Source organism: Salvelinus fontinalis, chromosome 33, assembly GCF_029448725.1.
Source record: "Salvelinus fontinalis isolate EN_2023a chromosome 33, ASM2944872v1, whole genome shotgun sequence".
NCBI lineage: Eukaryota > Metazoa > Chordata > Actinopteri > Salmoniformes > Salmonidae > Salvelinus > Salvelinus fontinalis.
Genome location: NC_074697.1, coordinates 5,382,901 through 5,401,219, shown reverse-complemented (window position 1 = coordinate 5,401,219; position 18,319 = coordinate 5,382,901). Strand labels below are relative to the sequence as shown.

General features: G+C 42.1%; 1 protein-coding gene across 4 annotated transcripts; it reads right to left on the bottom strand.

Annotated features, from left to right (window-relative positions):
• Positions 1-1,559: 1,559 nt before the first annotated feature.
• LOC129831690 (cyclin-L1-like) lies at positions 1,560-17,570 on the bottom strand. 4 transcript variants are annotated; one of them, XM_055895056.1, is made up of 11 exons: positions 17,251-17,570; positions 16,752-16,826; positions 16,282-16,394; positions 11,035-11,158; positions 10,672-10,736; positions 8,559-8,658; positions 8,313-8,417; positions 8,018-8,159; positions 3,445-3,556; positions 3,252-3,338; positions 1,560-2,550 (listed from the first exon to the last, which is right to left on the bottom strand). In XM_055895056.1, the coding sequence occupies exons 1-11, from the start codon at positions 17,488-17,490 to the stop codon at positions 2,097-2,099; spliced, it is 1,617 nt and encodes a 538-aa protein (XP_055751031.1). In that variant the 5' UTR covers positions 17,491-17,570; the 3' UTR covers positions 1,560-2,096. The 4 variants fall into 4 exon arrangements, with proteins under 4 accessions (XP_055751031.1, XP_055751032.1, XP_055751034.1 ...); XM_055895057.1 differs by having other exon boundaries at positions 11,035-11,155; positions 17,251-17,569; XM_055895059.1 differs by lacking the exons at positions 16,282-16,394; positions 16,752-16,826; positions 17,251-17,570 and adding an exon at positions 15,780-15,818 and having other exon boundaries at positions 11,035-11,155.
• Positions 17,571-18,319: the final 749 nt, after the last annotated feature.

The window sequence follows — 18,319 nt, the reverse complement described above, 5'->3', positions numbered from 1 at the left end:
ACACTATTGACATAAACTAAAATCATACAATCCGTGATCAATAACATATAGGCCAACCTCTGTATCTCATCTCGTTACAATATCCCTGTTACACCTAGAGAGTTCTCCATAGTATTTGATGCTATTCCATCTGGAACTCTCATGTTGTTTAGAGGTGTAACCAGACCTTACCTTCTTGACCTACCCTCGCTTAATCCAGTTGACTCTCCAATAGGAAAAATGTGTTTCTCCTTGCTCCCTCAGAACAATAGGTCTATACGTGTTAAATTTCAAAGGGATATTGTATCTACTCCTTATGTCACAAGTTACTGGAATACATTGGTCACTAATATCTGATGGAAAAAAGTCTGCTAATTACCACATAAATATCTGCTTGTTAGCAAGATCAAAGAGGTCTCTTTCAGAATGATTCTTAAGTATGACCCTGTAACTCATTACCTGAAGAAACTCAAAAAAAGACATTAATATTAGCTGTACTTTTTGTGTTGAGCATCCAGAAACAGTAGTTTATTTTGGCATTGTAACGGCTGATTTCCTCCTCTTCGTCTGAAGAGGAGGTGGAGCAGGTCTCGGACCAAAGCGCAGAGTGGTAAGTGTCCATGTTTTAATATAATTAACTGAACACGACAAAATATACAAAGTAACCTAACCGAAACAGTCCCGTGTGGCACGAACACAGACACAGGAAACAAACACCCACAAACCAACAGTGAAAACAGTCAACCTAAATATGGTTCCCAATCAGAGACAATGCAAAACACCTGTCTCTGATTGAGAACCATATCAGGCCAAGTGACATACCTAAACATAGAAACACATAACATAGACTGCCCACCCCAACTCACGCCCTGACCACACTAACTAAAGACAAAAACAAAGGAAATAAAGGTCAGAACGTGACAGGCATTGTCTACATGTAAAGAAATTATGGAAAGATATTTATAGTTTTATAATTGTTAATATACTTGAGGACTTTGGTTTTTATAAGGGGAGAATGTGCTGCTCGGTTTCCTTAATTCTAATAAGGATAAAAAACACATTCTTATCGATTAAATCAAACTGCGCTAAATGGCAACATGTCATATTCATAAATTCACTAATAAATAGTCTTCCGTGTTTCCTATAAGGCGTTTGAGCAGTACATTAAGACCATTCTACACTATTCTAATAAGCTGTTAAAACAATCAAACCATGTGTATCTTTTAAGGTCTTTGTATAATCTGTAATGTGTTGTAACCCTCATCGATATGTTATCATTGTTGGTTTGTATGCATATTGGTTTTACTGCAAAAAATAAAATGGTGTATGTAGGTCTGTTACTGCTGAAGGGATAAGAGTTGTCATGACAGGTGTTTAACACGCCCCATTTTGGCTGCGTTCACACCGGCAGACAAAGTGAGATCCCCCCACGCCCCCACTAACTGGTATTTCTCAGAGCTGATCCGATTGGTCAAATGACCATTAGTGGAAAAAGACAAGACATATGGTGCCTGTGTGAACGCAGCCAATAGCGACTGCAGCTTTTCATGACCTGTAGCACGGTGTACCAAAATACAAAGTCAATCAATTGTTTTTTTTATTGTGTAAAAATCAGACATGAACACATGCAGACTAAAAACCAGTGTAACAAATTCACCACGATCCTAAAAAAAGGTTCTGAAATCAAGAGTCTGCATCCAGCTGTAAAAAAAATATATATATGGTCTATATTTCTAGCCCAGTAGTCCTTTGCATCTCTACAGAACACGGCTTCAGCAAACGCACATTGGACCAACGGAATGATTCAACACATAGGACCAGGTAGTCACCTTCAGTCCACTGAGCAAAAAACTATTTGACGCCTTTCCTGAATGATTCTTTTATTGTTGAATACACATTTATTCCTTCTACCACTGAAGTGTCGCTTTTATAAATCAAAGCATTGTCAATAAATCAGCAGGGAACCATCTTTACACTGTAAATACGTTCTCTCCAAGTCCACCATTTCAACTAAAGAAGAAGAAGGTTTGAATGGAAGGATTGGGGCGGGAAAGCAGAACAAAAATAAAATAGACAAAACTGCATTAAGGAGCGGAGGTTCCTCCTCCTGACCCTGGTCAGCGGCGGTGGCGCCCGTGACCCGAGTGTCCGCCGCTACTGCTACGGCGTTTGCCCTTGTGGGTGCGCTCCCGCTCGTACGACCTGGACCGCTCCCTCCTGTCTCCACGGTGATGTCCTCCCCCAGGCCCACCTCTCTCGTGCTTGTGCTTCTTGGCCGAGGAGAGGTCCGACGTGCTGCGATCTCTGTCCAGCTCCCTCCCCCTCTCCCGTTCCCTCTCTCCCTTGCTGGCAGAGCGCGACCTGGACCTCTTCCTCTTGTGAGCCCCTCCTCCACTGCTGCTATGACGACTCGATGGCTTGGGGTCGATGTTGCCATGGTGGCCGGGCTTTGACTTGAGATGTGGGAGGAGGGGGGAGGGAGGATGGCGTCGGGGTGAGGGGCTGCGGCTGTGAGAGCGACTGCGGGAACGAGAACTGTATGTCCCAGAACGACTGCGCCGGCTGTTGTAACTGCAGAGACAGTAGAGAAAACAGTTAAGACAGTGTTCTTCAGCAGTAACCTGGTCGTAAAGTACTGCAGTAACCTGGCCGTAAAGTACTGCAGTAACCTGGCCGTAAAGTACTGCAGTAACCTGGCCGTAAAGTACTGCAGTAACCTGGCCGTAAAGTACTGCAGTAACCTGGCCGTAAAGTACTGCAGTAACCTGGCCGTAAAGTACTGCAGTAACCTGGCCGTAAAGTACTGCAGTAACCTGGCCGTAAAGTACTGCAGTAACCTGGCCGTAAAGTACTGCAGTAACCTGGCCGTAAAGTACTGCAGTAACCTGGCCGTAAAGTACTGCAGTAACCTGGCCGTAAAGTACTGCATTAACCTGGTTGTAAAGTACTGCAGTAACCTGGCCGTAAAGTACTGCAGTAAACTGTCTGTAAAGTACTGTAGTAACAGTCTGTAAAGTACTGTAGTAACAGTCTGTAAAGTACTGTAGTAACAGTCTGTAAAGTACTGTAGTAACAGTCTGTAAAGTACTGCAGTAACCTGGCCGGTACCGTAGTAAACGGTCTGTAAAGTACTGCAGTAACCTGGCCGGTACCGTAGTAAACGGTCTGTAAAGTACTGTAGTAACAGTCTGTAAAGTACCAGTTTACCACGGTACTTTACATCCAGTTTACTAAGTAAAGCACACATAGTTAATGAAGGAGTGAGGTCTTACTGTCTGCGTGGGGAGCGTGATCGCGAGCGAGTTCTGGAACGAGAGCCACTCCCACTGTTCCTTGCAATCTTCACCTCCTTCCTCAGCCTGAGGAGAGAGATGCCATTTCCATTAGAGGTGTCTGCTTAAAATAAAAAATACAACTTTAACAGGAAAAAAAGAGTCCCTGTTATGTTTAAGAGTATGTATTTACCCGTTGTGTGGGCTCTTGGAGCCCTGGGCTCTGCCGTCTGGCTCTTTCTTTACAGGTTTGAGGGCCAGGAGGTCTGGAGATGTATTCTCCACCTTCACTACACTGGGGGAACCTAGGAAACACAGACGCATAACATGTCATTACACCGGTTGGTCCCCGTTTAGAAATGTAAAGTTATGTCAATTCTTGTATTTTTTTTATTTTTAATTAAGCGTTTTTAAAAAAGGGAGAGAAGTTGAACCACGGAACCAACAACCACAATGTACTTCTCTATCTCTGATGACCAGATTTGAGCAGGGCACTTGGTAACCTCACAGGGTTTAAATAAACTACGGTAAGGTAACCTCACAGGGTTGAAATAAACAACTACGGTAAGGTAACCTCACGGGGTTTAAATACACAACTACGGTAAGGTAACCTCACAGAGTTTAAATAAACAACTACGGTTAAGGTAACCTCACAGGGCTTAAATAAACAACTACGGTAAGGTAACCTCACAGGGTTAAAATACACAACTACGGTAAGGTAACCTCACGGTAAGGTAACCTCACAGGGTTTAAATAAACAACTACGGTAAGGTAACCTCACAGAGTTTAAATAAACAACTACGGTTAAGGTAACCTCACAGGGCTTAAATAAACAACTACGGTAAGGTAACCTCACAGGGTTTAAATAAACAACTACGGTAAGGTAACCTCACAGGGTTTAAATAAACAACTACGGTAAGGTAACCTCACAGGGTTTAAATAAACAACTACGGTAAGGTAACCTCACGGTAAGGTAACCTCACAGGGTTTAAATGAAAAACTACAGTAAGGTAACCTCACAGGGTTTAAATGAACAACTACGGTAAGGTAACCTCACAGGGTTTAAATGAACAACTACGGTAAGGTAACCTCACGGTAAGGTAACCTTACAGGGTTTAAATAAACAACTACGGTAAGGTAACCTTACAGGGTTTAAATGAACAACTACGGTAAGGTAACCTCACAGGGTTTAAATGAACAACTACGCTAAGGTAACCTCACAGGGTTTAAATGAACAACTACGGTAAGGTAACCTCACAGGGTTTAAATGAACAACTACGCTAAGGTAACCTCACAGGGTTTAAATAAACAACTACAGTAAGGTAACCTCACGGGGTTTAAATGAACAACTACGGTAAGGTAACCTTACAGGGTTTAAATGAACAACTACGGTAAGGTAAACTCACAGGGTTTAAATGAACAACTACAGTAAGGTAACCTCACAGGGTTTAAATGAAAAACTACAGTAAGGTAACCTCACGGTAAGGTAACCTCACAGGGTTTAAATGAACAACTACAGTAAGGTAACCTCACAGGGTTTAAATAAACAACTACGGTAAGGTAACCTCACAGGGTTTAAATGAAAAACTACAGTAAGGTAACCTCACGGTAAGGTAACCTCACAGGGTTTAAATACACAACTACGGTAAGGTAACCTCACAGGGTTTAAATGAACAACTACGGTAAGGTAACCTCACAGGGTTTAAATGAACGACTACGGAAAGGTAACCTCACGGTAAGGTAACCTCACAGGGTTTAAATACACAACTACGGTAAGGTAACCTCACAGGGTTTAAATGAACAACTACGGTAAGGTAACCTCACAGGGTTTAAATGAACGACTACGGAAAGGTAACCTCACGGTAAGGTAACCTCACAGGGTTTAAATACACAACTACGGTAAGGTAACCTCACAGGGTTTAAATGAACAACTACGGTAAGGTAACCTCACAGGGTTTAAATGAACAACTACAGTAAGGTAACCTCACAGGGTTTAAATAAACAACTACGGTAAGGTAACCTCACAGGGTTTAAATGAAAAACTACAGTAAGGTAACCTCACAGGGTTTAAATGAACAACTACGGTAAGGTAACCTCACAGGGTTTAAATGAACGACTACGGTAAGGTAACCTCACGGTAAGGTAACCTCACAGGGTTTAAATAAACAACTACGGTAAGGTAACCTCACAGAGTTTAAATAAACAACTACGGTTAAGGTAACCTCACAGGGCTTAAATAAACAACTACGGTAAGGTAACCTCACGGTAAGGTAACCTTACAGGGTTTAAATAAACAACTACGGTAAGGTAACCTTACAGGGTTTAAATGAACAACTACGGTAAGGTAACCTCACAGGGTTTAAATGAACAACTACGGTAAGGTAACCTCACAGGGTTTAAATAAACAACTACGGTAAGGTAACCTCACAGGGTTTAAATAAACAACTACGGTAAGGTAACCTCACGGTAAGGTAAACTCACAGGGTTTAAATGAACAACTACGGTAAGGTAACCTCACAGGGTTTAAATAAACAACTACGGTAAGGTAACCTCACAGGGTTTAAATGAACAACTACGGTAAGGTAACCTCACAGGGTTTAAATGAACAACTACGGTAAGGTAACCTCACAGGGTTTAAATGAACGACTACGGTAAGGTAACCTCACGGTAAGGTAACCTCACAGGGTTTAAATGAACGACTACGGTAAGGTAACCTCACAGGGTTTAAATGAACGACTACGGAAAGGTAACCTCACGGTAAGGTAACCTCACAGGGCTTAAATAAACAACTACGGTAAGGTAACCTCACAGGGTTTAAATGAACGACTACGGTAAGGTAACCTCACGGTAAGGTAACCTCACAGGGTTTAAATGAACGACTACGGTTAAGGTAACCTCACGGTAAGGTAACCTCACAGGGTTTAAATAAACAACTACGGTAAGGTAACCTCGCGGTAAGGTAACCTCACAGGGTTTAAATAAACAACTACGGTAAGGTAACCTCACGGTAAGGTAACCTCACAGGGTTTAAATAAACAACTACGGTAAGGTAACCTCACAGAGTTTAAATAAACAACTACGGTAAGGTAACCTCACGGTAAGGTAACCTTACAGGGTTTAAATAAACAACTACGGTAAGGTAACCTTACAGGGTTTAAATGAACAACTACGGTAAGGTAACCTCACAGGGTTTAAATGAACAACTACGGTAAGGTAACCTCACAGGGTTTAAATAAACAACTACGCTAAGGTAACCTCACAGGGTTTAAATAAACAACTACAGTAAGGTAACCTCACGGGGTTTAAATGAACAACTACGGTAAGGTAACCTTACAGGGTTTAAATGAACAACTACGGTAAGGTAACCTCACAGGGTTTAAATAAACAACTACGGTAAGGTAACCTCACAGGGTTTAAATAAACAACTACGGTAAGGTAACCTCACGGTAAGGTAAACTCACAGGGTTTAAATGAACGACTACGGTAAGGTAACCTCACGGTAAGGTAACCTCACAGGGTTTAAATGAACGACTACGGTAAGGTAACCTCACAGGGTTTAAATGAACGACTACGGTAAGGTAACCTCACAGGGTTTAAATAAACAACTACAGTAAGGTAACCTCACAGGGTTTAAATGAACAACTACGGTAAGGTAACCTCACAGGGTTTAAATGAACGACTACGGTAAGGTAACCTCACGGTAAGGTAACCTCACAGGGTTTAAATGAACGACTACGGTAAGGTAACCTCACAGGGTTTAAATGAACGACTACGGAAAGGTAACCTCACGGTAAGGTAACCTCACAGGGCTTAAATAAACAACTACAGTAAGGTAACCTCACAGGGTTTAAATGAACAACTACGGTAAGGTAACCTCACAGGGTTTAAATGAACAACTACGGTAAGGTAACCTCACAGGGTTTAAATGAACGACTACGGTAAGGTAACCTCACGGTAAGGTAACCTCACAGGGTTTAAATGAACAACTACGGTAAGGTAACCTCACAGGGTTTAAATGAACAACTACGGTAAGGTAACCTCACAGGGTTTAAATGAACAACTACGGTAAGGTAACCTCACAGGGTTTAAATGAACAACTACGGTAAGGTAACCTCACAGGGTTTAAATGAACAACTACAGTAAGGTAACCTCACAGGGTTTAAATGAACGACTACGGTAAGGTAACCTCACAGGGTTTAAATAAACAACTACAGTAAGGTAACCTCACAGGGTTTAAATGAACAACTACGGTAAGGTAACCTCACAGGGTTTAAATGAACGACTACGGTTAAGGTAACCTCACGGTAAGGTAACCTCACAGGGTTTAAATGAACGACTACGGTAAGGTAACCTCACAGAGTTTAAATAAACAACTACGGTAAGGTAACCTCACGGTAAGGTAACCTCACAGGGTTTAAATGAACGACTACGGTAAGGTAACCTCACGGTAAGGTAACCTCACAGGGTTTAAATAAACGACTACGGTAAGGTAACCTCACGGTAAGGTAACCTCACAGGGTTTAAATGAACGACTACGGTAAGGTAACCTCACGGTAAGGTAACCTCACAGGGTTTAAATGAACGACTACGGTTAAGGTAACCTCACGGTAAGGTAACCTCACAGGGTTTAAATAAACGACTACGGTAAGGTAACCTCACGGTAAGGTAACCTCACAGGGTTTAAATGAACGACTACGGTAAGGTAACCTCACGGTAAGGTAACCTCACAGGGTTTAAATGAACGACTACGGTTAAGGTAAACTCACAGGGTTTGGATCCAGGAGAGAAGCCCCCCAGGTTGGACAGAGCTGGGGTCCCATCAGGGTTCAACCCTTTAGCCTTCAGCTTGGCCTCCTGCATAGACATCTTCCTCTTCTCCACTTCCTTCTCCAGGCGGTCATAGTCCGGCTGGCCCAGAGAGAGAGACAGTGTTAGGAGGGTCATTTGAGAAGTTAAGGTGTAGTGCATCATACAGCAGGAGGATGCATAGAGGAACAAGGCCACGGTTCCAGGGTTGCTAGAAGGTTAGGGGGTGATACTGTACATACATACAGTATGTACCTTCTTCCTGGTGTAGAGTTTGAGGGTTTTGATACAGATATTCTTTATCTCCTCCTCCGTGGCTCCAAACAGCAGATACCAGTGAGGTCTGGATGGGAGAGGCATCTACAGACACACAGCAACACTTAGTTAATGATGCTACACATTTTTTTCGTTGTTGTTGAAAACTAGAGATTGGAAGAGATGGGAGAGAGACGGGAGAGAAGGTGAGATGAAAAGGAGAAGCCAAATCCAATCCAGCCGTACCTGGAGAGCTCTGGCAGCCAGGTAGATGCAGGCACATGCGATGGTTTCAGCTTGGAACCTCACAAACACGTTGGTCCTAAGGCTGTCATTCATGTAGTTCCTACAAGGAACACAAGCAACATACAGAAACATAGTACCATCTCCTCCCATCCCCTCACGTCCCTCCCCAACAGACCACATCACAGAAATACTGGTCTGAGCAGTCACCAGCTGGTCCTCAACAGCTAAAGGATGTGCAGGCTTGTTCCAGCTTGACCGTGTTACGTCAACCATGTGTTAGTGCAGGGGTGAAACAAAAGCCTGCACAGTGCAGCTCTACAGGACCAGAGTTGGTGACCACTCCAATAAAAGACAGTTATACATCTGGAATAGTAGTAATAGAGAAACACTATGGAGACTCTAGTTTAGCTTTGTCTCTCTCTCTCTCTCTCATCCATGTTGGTGTTGAGCTGGACATGCAGCGTCACAGATGAAAGCTTGAACACAGGACAGAACGTTTATCCAAGAGCCCACTGGTCTTTACCGTAAAAGACAATACGGCACCCAAAAACATAAGTACACAAGTCCTATTCAGAGGTGGACATGCCTGTCTAAAGTACACATGCAAACTGCAGAACAGACCGTGGTGACCAGAGACATACAGCAGCCCTTTACAATATGCAGCCAACGGCCAGATTGGTAATGACTTATCCCTTGTCCGAGAGGAGAGGGAAGTTTCCCTTAAGCGCAGATCAAAGATCAGATTGGACAGGTCAGACATGATGCACGCTGCACAGTTAAAGAGTCGCTAGGTAACCCTGAACTCCACACCAAACTGCCAACACAAAGCTGCCATGTGTAGAACAGTGACGTGACGGTTGATGGAAGCTAACAGGGTTCAAGCTGTTTTAAATGTGGGATTCTAATTGCAGCTAGTTGTCTGAGTTTCAGTGACCCTGATAAGCTATACCTCAGGCATGACAACATCTGACAGACAACGGACATTTCAGACTGATGGTTTTGTCTTCTAGCAAGCAGTCAGACAGAAACAGAAAGATGAGGGGTGACAGAACAAAAGACACATGACCCAACGTGTACCCGTCAGGATTCAACGGAAGCTGGGTCTGATATGCAAAACCTAGCTTTACTGACGGAACAACAACAAAAAAATAGCACCAAAGACATTGAAATCTAAACTTGGCTTCACTGAATAGTCTGAGCAGATTTCCCCATTCTGAGCCAGTCCTGGAGCGGGACCCTTGTTTGGGGGGGTTGTCATATGATTTCAGATCAGACAACATTCAGACAGCCTCAAATGAAAAGCAGCACAAACAGGGGTCCCCCAGAACAGGCTTCCCTAGACGGGCCGAGGGTTGGAACTCTGGACTATCCATAGACTACTGCTAAAAGTGGCCGGTGGATATTGATGGGTGACGAGACAGGTCCTTGGCGTCAAAGCCTGAGCAGGATCATCCTGTAAGACATGTCTGGAGACCACATCAGCTTGGGAAAAATCAAACAGACAGTTCAACAGCACACTTTAACTACTGCATCAAAAAGGCATATCCAGAAAACGGTCCAGTCAAAAACAAAAAAATACTATGCTGACTTCGAATCTAAAGCAAGCAACTAGAACAAAAATGCTATTGTAGTTAGAGCCATCTATTTTGTAAAAAAACAGACAAAAAAAACAGTTTAACCTTGGAAGCACAACCCCAAAAAATACAAATCCTTCTGGACACCCCCAAGAGAAAATAAGACCATGTTGGCAGTTGGGAAAGGCCCGCCCCCTTCAGTGGATCTCGGCAGAGAGCTCTCACTGGATTGGCTGTCTCCGAGAAGGGCAGCCAGCCAATGGGGGGAGCTTCCTGGGGTCATGTGGTTGGAGGAGCAGAGTTCAGAGGTTCTTTATGAGACTTACCAGCATGGACTACCCTTTAATCAAAGAGTAGAGAGAAAGGACAAAGTTAAACTGAGTTCCTTGGGCACCAGAATCAGACTAGAAATAGCCATGTAAAGGACAAGAGGAAAACAAACAGGTCTCAATAATGAATCCATCAGAGAAAAGAGGTTACAGAGGGGTGGAATCAGACGTAGGGCACCGGGTTAGTCAGGGTACAGGCCATGTACTTACCAGGCGGTCTGGACCAGAGTCTGGTTCTTCTCACATTCCAGGACTTGCAGGTACATGACGATGATCTGGAAGAAGACCAGTTGACATTATGCAATAACCAACGCGGTTTCACAATCCCTAGAACGTAGAATGCAAACCACCAGCCTGTACTGAGAATTGACAATGTTCTAGAACAACATAACTACAGCGGTGTCATGTTGAGTCACAGAAACCGTCACAGCCTTAACTGAACAGCAGTGTTAATGGAGTCTGATAGGTTGGGCCTAAAGCTAATGCTGAGAGATAAATGTAACTGTAACTGTTGAATCAGAATAACACCGGTTGCAATGCATGAGTGTTGTGAGAGGTGTAACTGGGTCTCACCTTGTGCGGATGCTTGACGTGTACGCAAAAGCCCAGCTCCTTCAGGATTCTCCGCTCAGCTTTGATCACTTGGTTTTTGGTATTAATGTAGTTCTGATCAAGAATCAATGAACTTGCACTCCTGCTTTATAAAAAGAATGAAAATAACCAAAAATGTTTCCCACCCCCTCAAAAACAGACTAAAAGAAAGCACCCTTCTGCTTTCTTTGACTGGTTCTCTTCCCCCTTGGACCAACTTAAAGCAACAGGCCCAAATGGAGTATTCTTAAAAGGGGTTTAGTTGGCTCCTGTGATTTCAGTGGAAGCTTTTGAGTCACATGGTCCAATGCCTGCCCCAAGTCACCATACATCACAGCTTTGACAGAAATATCAACAAAAACATAAAACTTCACCAAACCTGGGGGGGAACTAGACTACCCAATCAGCTCTTCACCTTGTATTGTTGTATTAGGGTTAGAAATGGGACGCAAAAAAATATATTGTCAACTTAGGTGTCGGGTACCTGGTGACAAATACTGTGTAAAAGAAAATAACCAATTGACTGACTTGGTGACTAGTCACCCAATAAGGAAGCATTACAAGCATAACATGCACTTCTCACCACATTATGGAAAGAAAATCCTTAAGGTAGGGCCTACACTACGATTACCTACAAAACATGCACTTAAAAACACTCATTGTAAGAAAATGGACCCACGAGACTGGAAATGTGAGTGGTGGCCAAAAACCCCTCCAATTTTTTTTTTTTTTTTTTACCGTTATTTTACCAGGTAAGTTGACTGAGAACACGTTCTCATTTGCAGCAACGACCTGGGGAATAGTTACAGGGGAGAGGAGAGGGATGAATGAGCCAATTGTAAACTGGGGATTATTAGGTGACCATGATGGTTTGAGGGCCAGATTGGGAATTTAGCCAGGACACCGGGGTTAACACCCCTACTCTTACGATAAGTGCCATGGGATCTTTAATGACCTCAGAGAGTCAGGACACCCGTTTAACGTCCCATCCGAAAGACGGCACCCTACACAGGGCAGTGTCCCAATCACTGCCCTGGGGCATTGGGATATTTTATTAGACCAGAGGAAAGAGTGCCTCCTACTGGCCCTCCAACACCACTTCCAGCAGCATCTGGTCTCCCATCCAGGGACTGACCAGGACCAACCCTGCTTAGCTTCAGAAGCAAGCCAGCAGTGGTATGCAGGGTGGTATGCTATTTATGCTATGCTATTATGCTATTTACAGATCAAAACCTCAGTTTTTAAAGAGAACAAATATACTCAACGTTGGAAATCACCGTCTAGACTCATACATGTACTGGGTGTAAAAATGTATGTTGATGTACACTTTATTTAACCAGGAGTCACATTGAGATAGACATGTGTTTTTCATCTGAACCCCAACTTCTAAGACGCATGTAAAGGACCCCAGAAAAACCCAGATAAAAACCTGGAACTATTGCAGCACGGACCTCATCCCATTCAGTCCTGGTAGCTCTCAGTCAACACCCAGAACCTGCCCACACAACATTAAGGACGCCACAGCAGAGGTTATGCAACCTAGCATTCCTATCTGGTACTCTGATATGACATGGTAATAACATGCCTCTGTAGATATCTGGTACTGATATGACATGGTAATAACATGCCTCTAGATATCTGGTACTCTGATATGACATGGTAATAACATGACTCTGTAGATATCTGGTACTGATATGACATGGTAATAACATGCCTCTAGATATCTGGTACTCTGATATGACATGGTAATAACATGCCTCTAGATATGTGGTACTCTGATATGACATGGTAATAACATGACTCTAGATATCTGGTACTCTGATATGATATGGTAATAACATGCCTCTGTAGATATGTGGTACTGATATGACATGGTAATAACATGACTCTAGATATCTGGTACTCTGATATGACATGGTAATAACATGACTCTGTAGATATCTGGTACTGATATGACATGGTAATAACATGCCTCTGTAGATATCTGGTACTCTGATATGACATGGTAATAACATGCCTCTAGATATGTGGTACTGATATGACATGGTAATAACATGACTCTGTAGATATCTGGTACTCTGATATGACATGGTAATAACATGCCTCTGTAGATATCTGGTACTCTGATATGACATGGTAATAACATGCCTCTAGATATGTGGTACTGATATGACATGGTAATAACATGCCTCTAGATATGTGGTACTGATATGACATGGTAATAACATGCCTCTAGATATGTGGTACTGATATGACATGGTAATAACATGCCTCTGTAGATATCTGGTACTCTGATATGACATGGTAATAACATGCCTCTAGATATGTGGTACTGATATGACATGGTAATAACATGACTCTGTAGATATCTGGTACTCTGATATGACATGGTAATAACATGCCTCTGTAGATATCTGGTACTCTGATATGACATGGTAATAACATGACTGTAGATATCTGGTACTCTGATATGACATGGTAATAACATGCCTCTAGATATCTGGTACTCTGATATGACATGGTAATAACATGACTATAGATATCTGGTACTCTGATATGACATGGTAATAACATGACTATAGATATCTGGTACTCTGATATGACATGGTAATAACATGACTCTGTAGATATCTGGTACTGATATGACATGGTAATAACATGCCTCTAGATATCTGGTACTCTGATATGACATGGTAATAACATGACTCTGTAGATATCTGGTACTCTGATATGACATGGTAATAACATGACTCTGTAGATATCTGGTACTGATATGACATGGTAATAACATGCCTCTAGATATGTGGTACTGATATGACATGGTAATAACATGCCTCTGTAGATATCTGGTACTCTGATATGACATGGTAATAACATGCCTCTAGATATCTGGTACTCTGATATGACATGGTAATAACATGACTCTGTAGATATCTGGTACTCTGATATGACATGGTAATAACATGACTCTGTAGAGATCTGGTACTGACATGACATGGTAATAACATGACTCTGTAGATATCTGGTACTGATATGACATGGTAATAACATGACTCTGTAGATATCTGGTACTGACATGACATGGTAATAACATGACTCTGTAGAGATCTGGTACTCTGATATGACATGGTAATAACATGCCTCTAGATATGTGGTACTCTGATATGACATGGTAATAACATGACTCTGTAGATATCTGGTACTCTGATATGACATGGTAATAACATGCCTCTAGATATGTGGTACTGATATGACATGGTAATAACATGCCTCTAGATATCTGGTACTCTGATATGACATGGTAATAACATGCCTCTGTAGATATCTGGTACTCTGATATGACATGGTAATAACATGCCTCTGTAGATATCTGGTACTGATATGACATGGTAATAACATGCCTCTAGATATGTGGTACTGATATGACATGGTAATAACATGCCTCTAGATATCTGGTACTCTGATATGACATGGTAATAACATGACTCTGTAGATATCTGGTACTCTGATATGACATGGTAATAACATGCCTCTGTTGATATCTGGTACTGATATGACATGGTAATAACATGACTCTGTAGATATCTGGTACTCTGATATGACATGGTAATAACATGACTCTGTAGATATCTGGTACTGATATGACATGGTAATAACATGCCTGTAGATATCTGGTACTCTGATATGACATGGTAATAACATGACTCTAGATATCTGGTACTCTGATATGACATGGTAATAACATGACTCTAGATATGTGGCACTGATATGACATGGTAATAACATGCCTCTAGATATGTGGCACTGATATGACATGGTAATAACATGACTCTGTAGATATCTGGTACTCTGATATGACATGGTAATAACATGCCTCTGTAGATATCTGGTACTCTGATATGACATGGTAATAACATGCCTCTGTAGAAAATACCTCTGGGCGCCAGATCTCAGTCAGAACTAAATACATTATTTAACTGAACATTTACTAGACCACAAACACGACCAAAGTTACAATTAAAACGTGTATTTCATGGCACAAAAACAAGTTTGGATTTACTAATTTCCTGACTTCAGTGGAGTCTAGACAGGATGACAAAAACATGTGACATGGAAAATATGTGCAGCTTCAGTACGTGTTTCTAAGCTACTACACAAGCTGAAATCAGTCAGGTGGAATAGCTACATCTACCTCAGACTGACTTAAATGTAGCATACCATGGTCAATTTCAAGAGAAAACTATTTTCTCCAAACAAAATCTAGAAGAAAAAAAACAACAGGCACATGGGGAACTCAGCTGATGTCTAGTTACAGGTGGTGATGTAGAGTAAAACTAACACCACCAACCCAGCTCTTGAACATATCTCCTCAATATTACATCTAGATAGTAAACATGTGCATATCAACAATTCAGGAAATATTCTAAGAGGAAAGAAAAAGGTGATATTTCTGTGAAAGCCACAAATGCCATTTTGGTGAACGAGGGAGGTTTCTCTGTAGTACATACTGTATGTAGTGTTTCAGCTACATTACCACAGGATCCGCAAACACCCAAAGCTTAGACTGAGTCAAAGGAGTCCCCAAGGCTCCCAGCCTAGGACCTGCGGCCAACCTGTCCTCCCCGATCCCAGTGCACCGCAGTGACTCACACCACGGGCGTCTCCCAGGGGAGGGGGGGTGACACCTCGCTCATGGTTGTCATGCCGACTGCTTCATCTCTACGTACCATTCCACATCACCCAGGCTTTGGTAAATGTAGCTGGTCGCTGTTAGTTGGTTGCAAGGGAAAAGAGAACCCAAGTTAATACCACAGCCTTAGACTTGGAACTGTACAGATTATTCTGGTCAAAGAAAGACACTCGTCTAACACAGTGTTGTCTTCTGGTGCCAAGTTGGTTTTGTCTTGGCAAACAACACTTTAGGTTAGATGTGTTAATGTATCACCTTTCACTGAACTACTTGTCTATGTAGGTAGCTGTGAATATATTGCTGTAACTACCATTGATCAGAGATGAGGAAACTGAAACGTTTTAGAGTATGGTTTAGAGTACATGGATCAACAGAAGGTCACTTTCACATTAATACATCAGATCAACATCATGCAAGATACTTAAAACATAGTTACTAATTAATGTAATGCCAGATGAATACATTTGCCTCTCACAAATGGTTGACATACATTTAACAGAAATGAAGGAATGAAGGATAGTTTCTATATGGATGCTTACCTTTTGCCTCTATGACTTTGTTTTAAATGGTGAAAAACATTGATGACGTCTCTGAATCGTCTTGGTGCTTCCTCGATCTTGGAAGCCAAGTTGACACAGGCCATAGCAACAATCTGGGGACACGAATAGAATAACAGAAAGTTACAGTATGAAGCTAGATGTGGTTAGCTATCAAAACACTAACATTACTCTGGGGCCTTGCAATGTTAGCTTTATATAAAGCGGTTAGCTATATCAAATCAAATTTTAGATAGCTACAATCAGTTAGGAATGGTTTCAACTTTAAAACGGGCCTGGTTACGTGACAAACCAGCTACGCTAACTTACAGTAAATGACAATATGGCCGCCAATGTAAACGTTCTCTCTACGCACAACACCAGTGAGTCAAATATCGTTCCGTCTGAGTGAGTGCCGTAGCTAAACTAACTAATGTTGTGTTGCTAATCAGCTGAAAGAGACACTGGCTTACCTCAAAACTGTGTTTGACAAACGATTTAGAGTAGAAAAAACGATGAAAAAGAACTTGACCCGTAGCCATTGCCACCTGTAATGTAAAGAACAAATTACAATAGACGGAAGTAACATTTCTTTCAATTCAACAATAGACATCCGCCATTTTGTTCTTGTCATCCCACAGCCCCGGATGTAATCGCGCTAACAATCGCTGCACACGTACAAATCAACTACTTAATGACATAAGTAACATTAGTATAACATAGATAATTGCGGTAAATAACACATCTGATTCGATAAATTGACCCGTCACTGACCAGGTTAGCCTACTAGATTACGCTAATAAATAAATGAGCTAGCTGTGAGTTAGGCCTTGGCTTGGGTATTTCCCTTCCTTGGCCTCATTTTGACGGGTTATATAAACAAAGAGGTGAGTTATAAAACAATGGCAACTATAGTACCTAGCTATGTTTTTCAGAAGTTGACGGTACTGGATTTGCATTTTGAGTGTTTACCTGTGGCAATCGTAGAAGAATACCAGCCGATTGAATTAGCTCGCAACCCAGGATACGGAGGTCGGTCTCCGTGTTCAGGTCGAGGCCATCGAGCATAGACGGGGTTGGCTGAAGCCTTTCCTCCGGTATGAGAGAGTTGCTGATAGTGAGGTAAACTTCAGAGTAAAGTCTGTCACCTATAAGGATCCCATCATCTTTCGTGGACGTGTTGGGAACAGCGGAGAGGGGAACAGCGGCCATGTTCGCCACAAATGAAAGCAGTGAACGACACAACAACGTAGCCTAGACAGCTTCACCGACGGAGAAAGGAAAGATGATCAAATCAATGACGTCAGCGCACTGTTGAATACGTACACAATACGTACGCGGAACTTTGTGACAGGAAATAAATAAGAAATAGTTCCAATGAATCATACATTTGGCTGAAGTGCCTTACGGCATTTTTGTAACAATAGGCTATAATACTAGTCATATAATTTTGCATACACTTTGATCTGTAATCCCATGGGAATGGATGATGGAATGGACAATTAGCAAGCAAGTCACTTTTGGTAACTGTCTGGAATTGTCAATGACGATAATTCTTGGAACTCTTTTTTTAATACAGCGTTTGAACATATCCATCCGCCCGTCTTACTGCAACAATGTATACTGAACAAAAATATAAAGGCAACAGTGATCTCGTCACGGTATGGATAATTGCCATGGATAAAATGCAATTGTTTTCGTTGTCGCCTGCCTTATCCATGGCCCCACTACCATTATGGGGCACTATTTTCATCAGTAAACCGCTTACCCACACTACGCCATAAACGTGGTCTGTGGTTGTGAGACCAGTTGGATGAACTGCCAAATTCTCTAAAATGACGTTGGAGGCGGCTTGTGGTAGAGAAATAAACATTCAATTCTCTGGTAGACATTCCTGCAATCAGCATGCCAATTGCACACTCCCTCAAAACTTGAGACATCTGTTGCAAACTGCACATTTTAGAGTGGCCTTTTATTGTCCCCAGCACAACAAGGTGGACCTGTTTAATGATCATGCCCTTGAATCAGCTTCTTGATATGC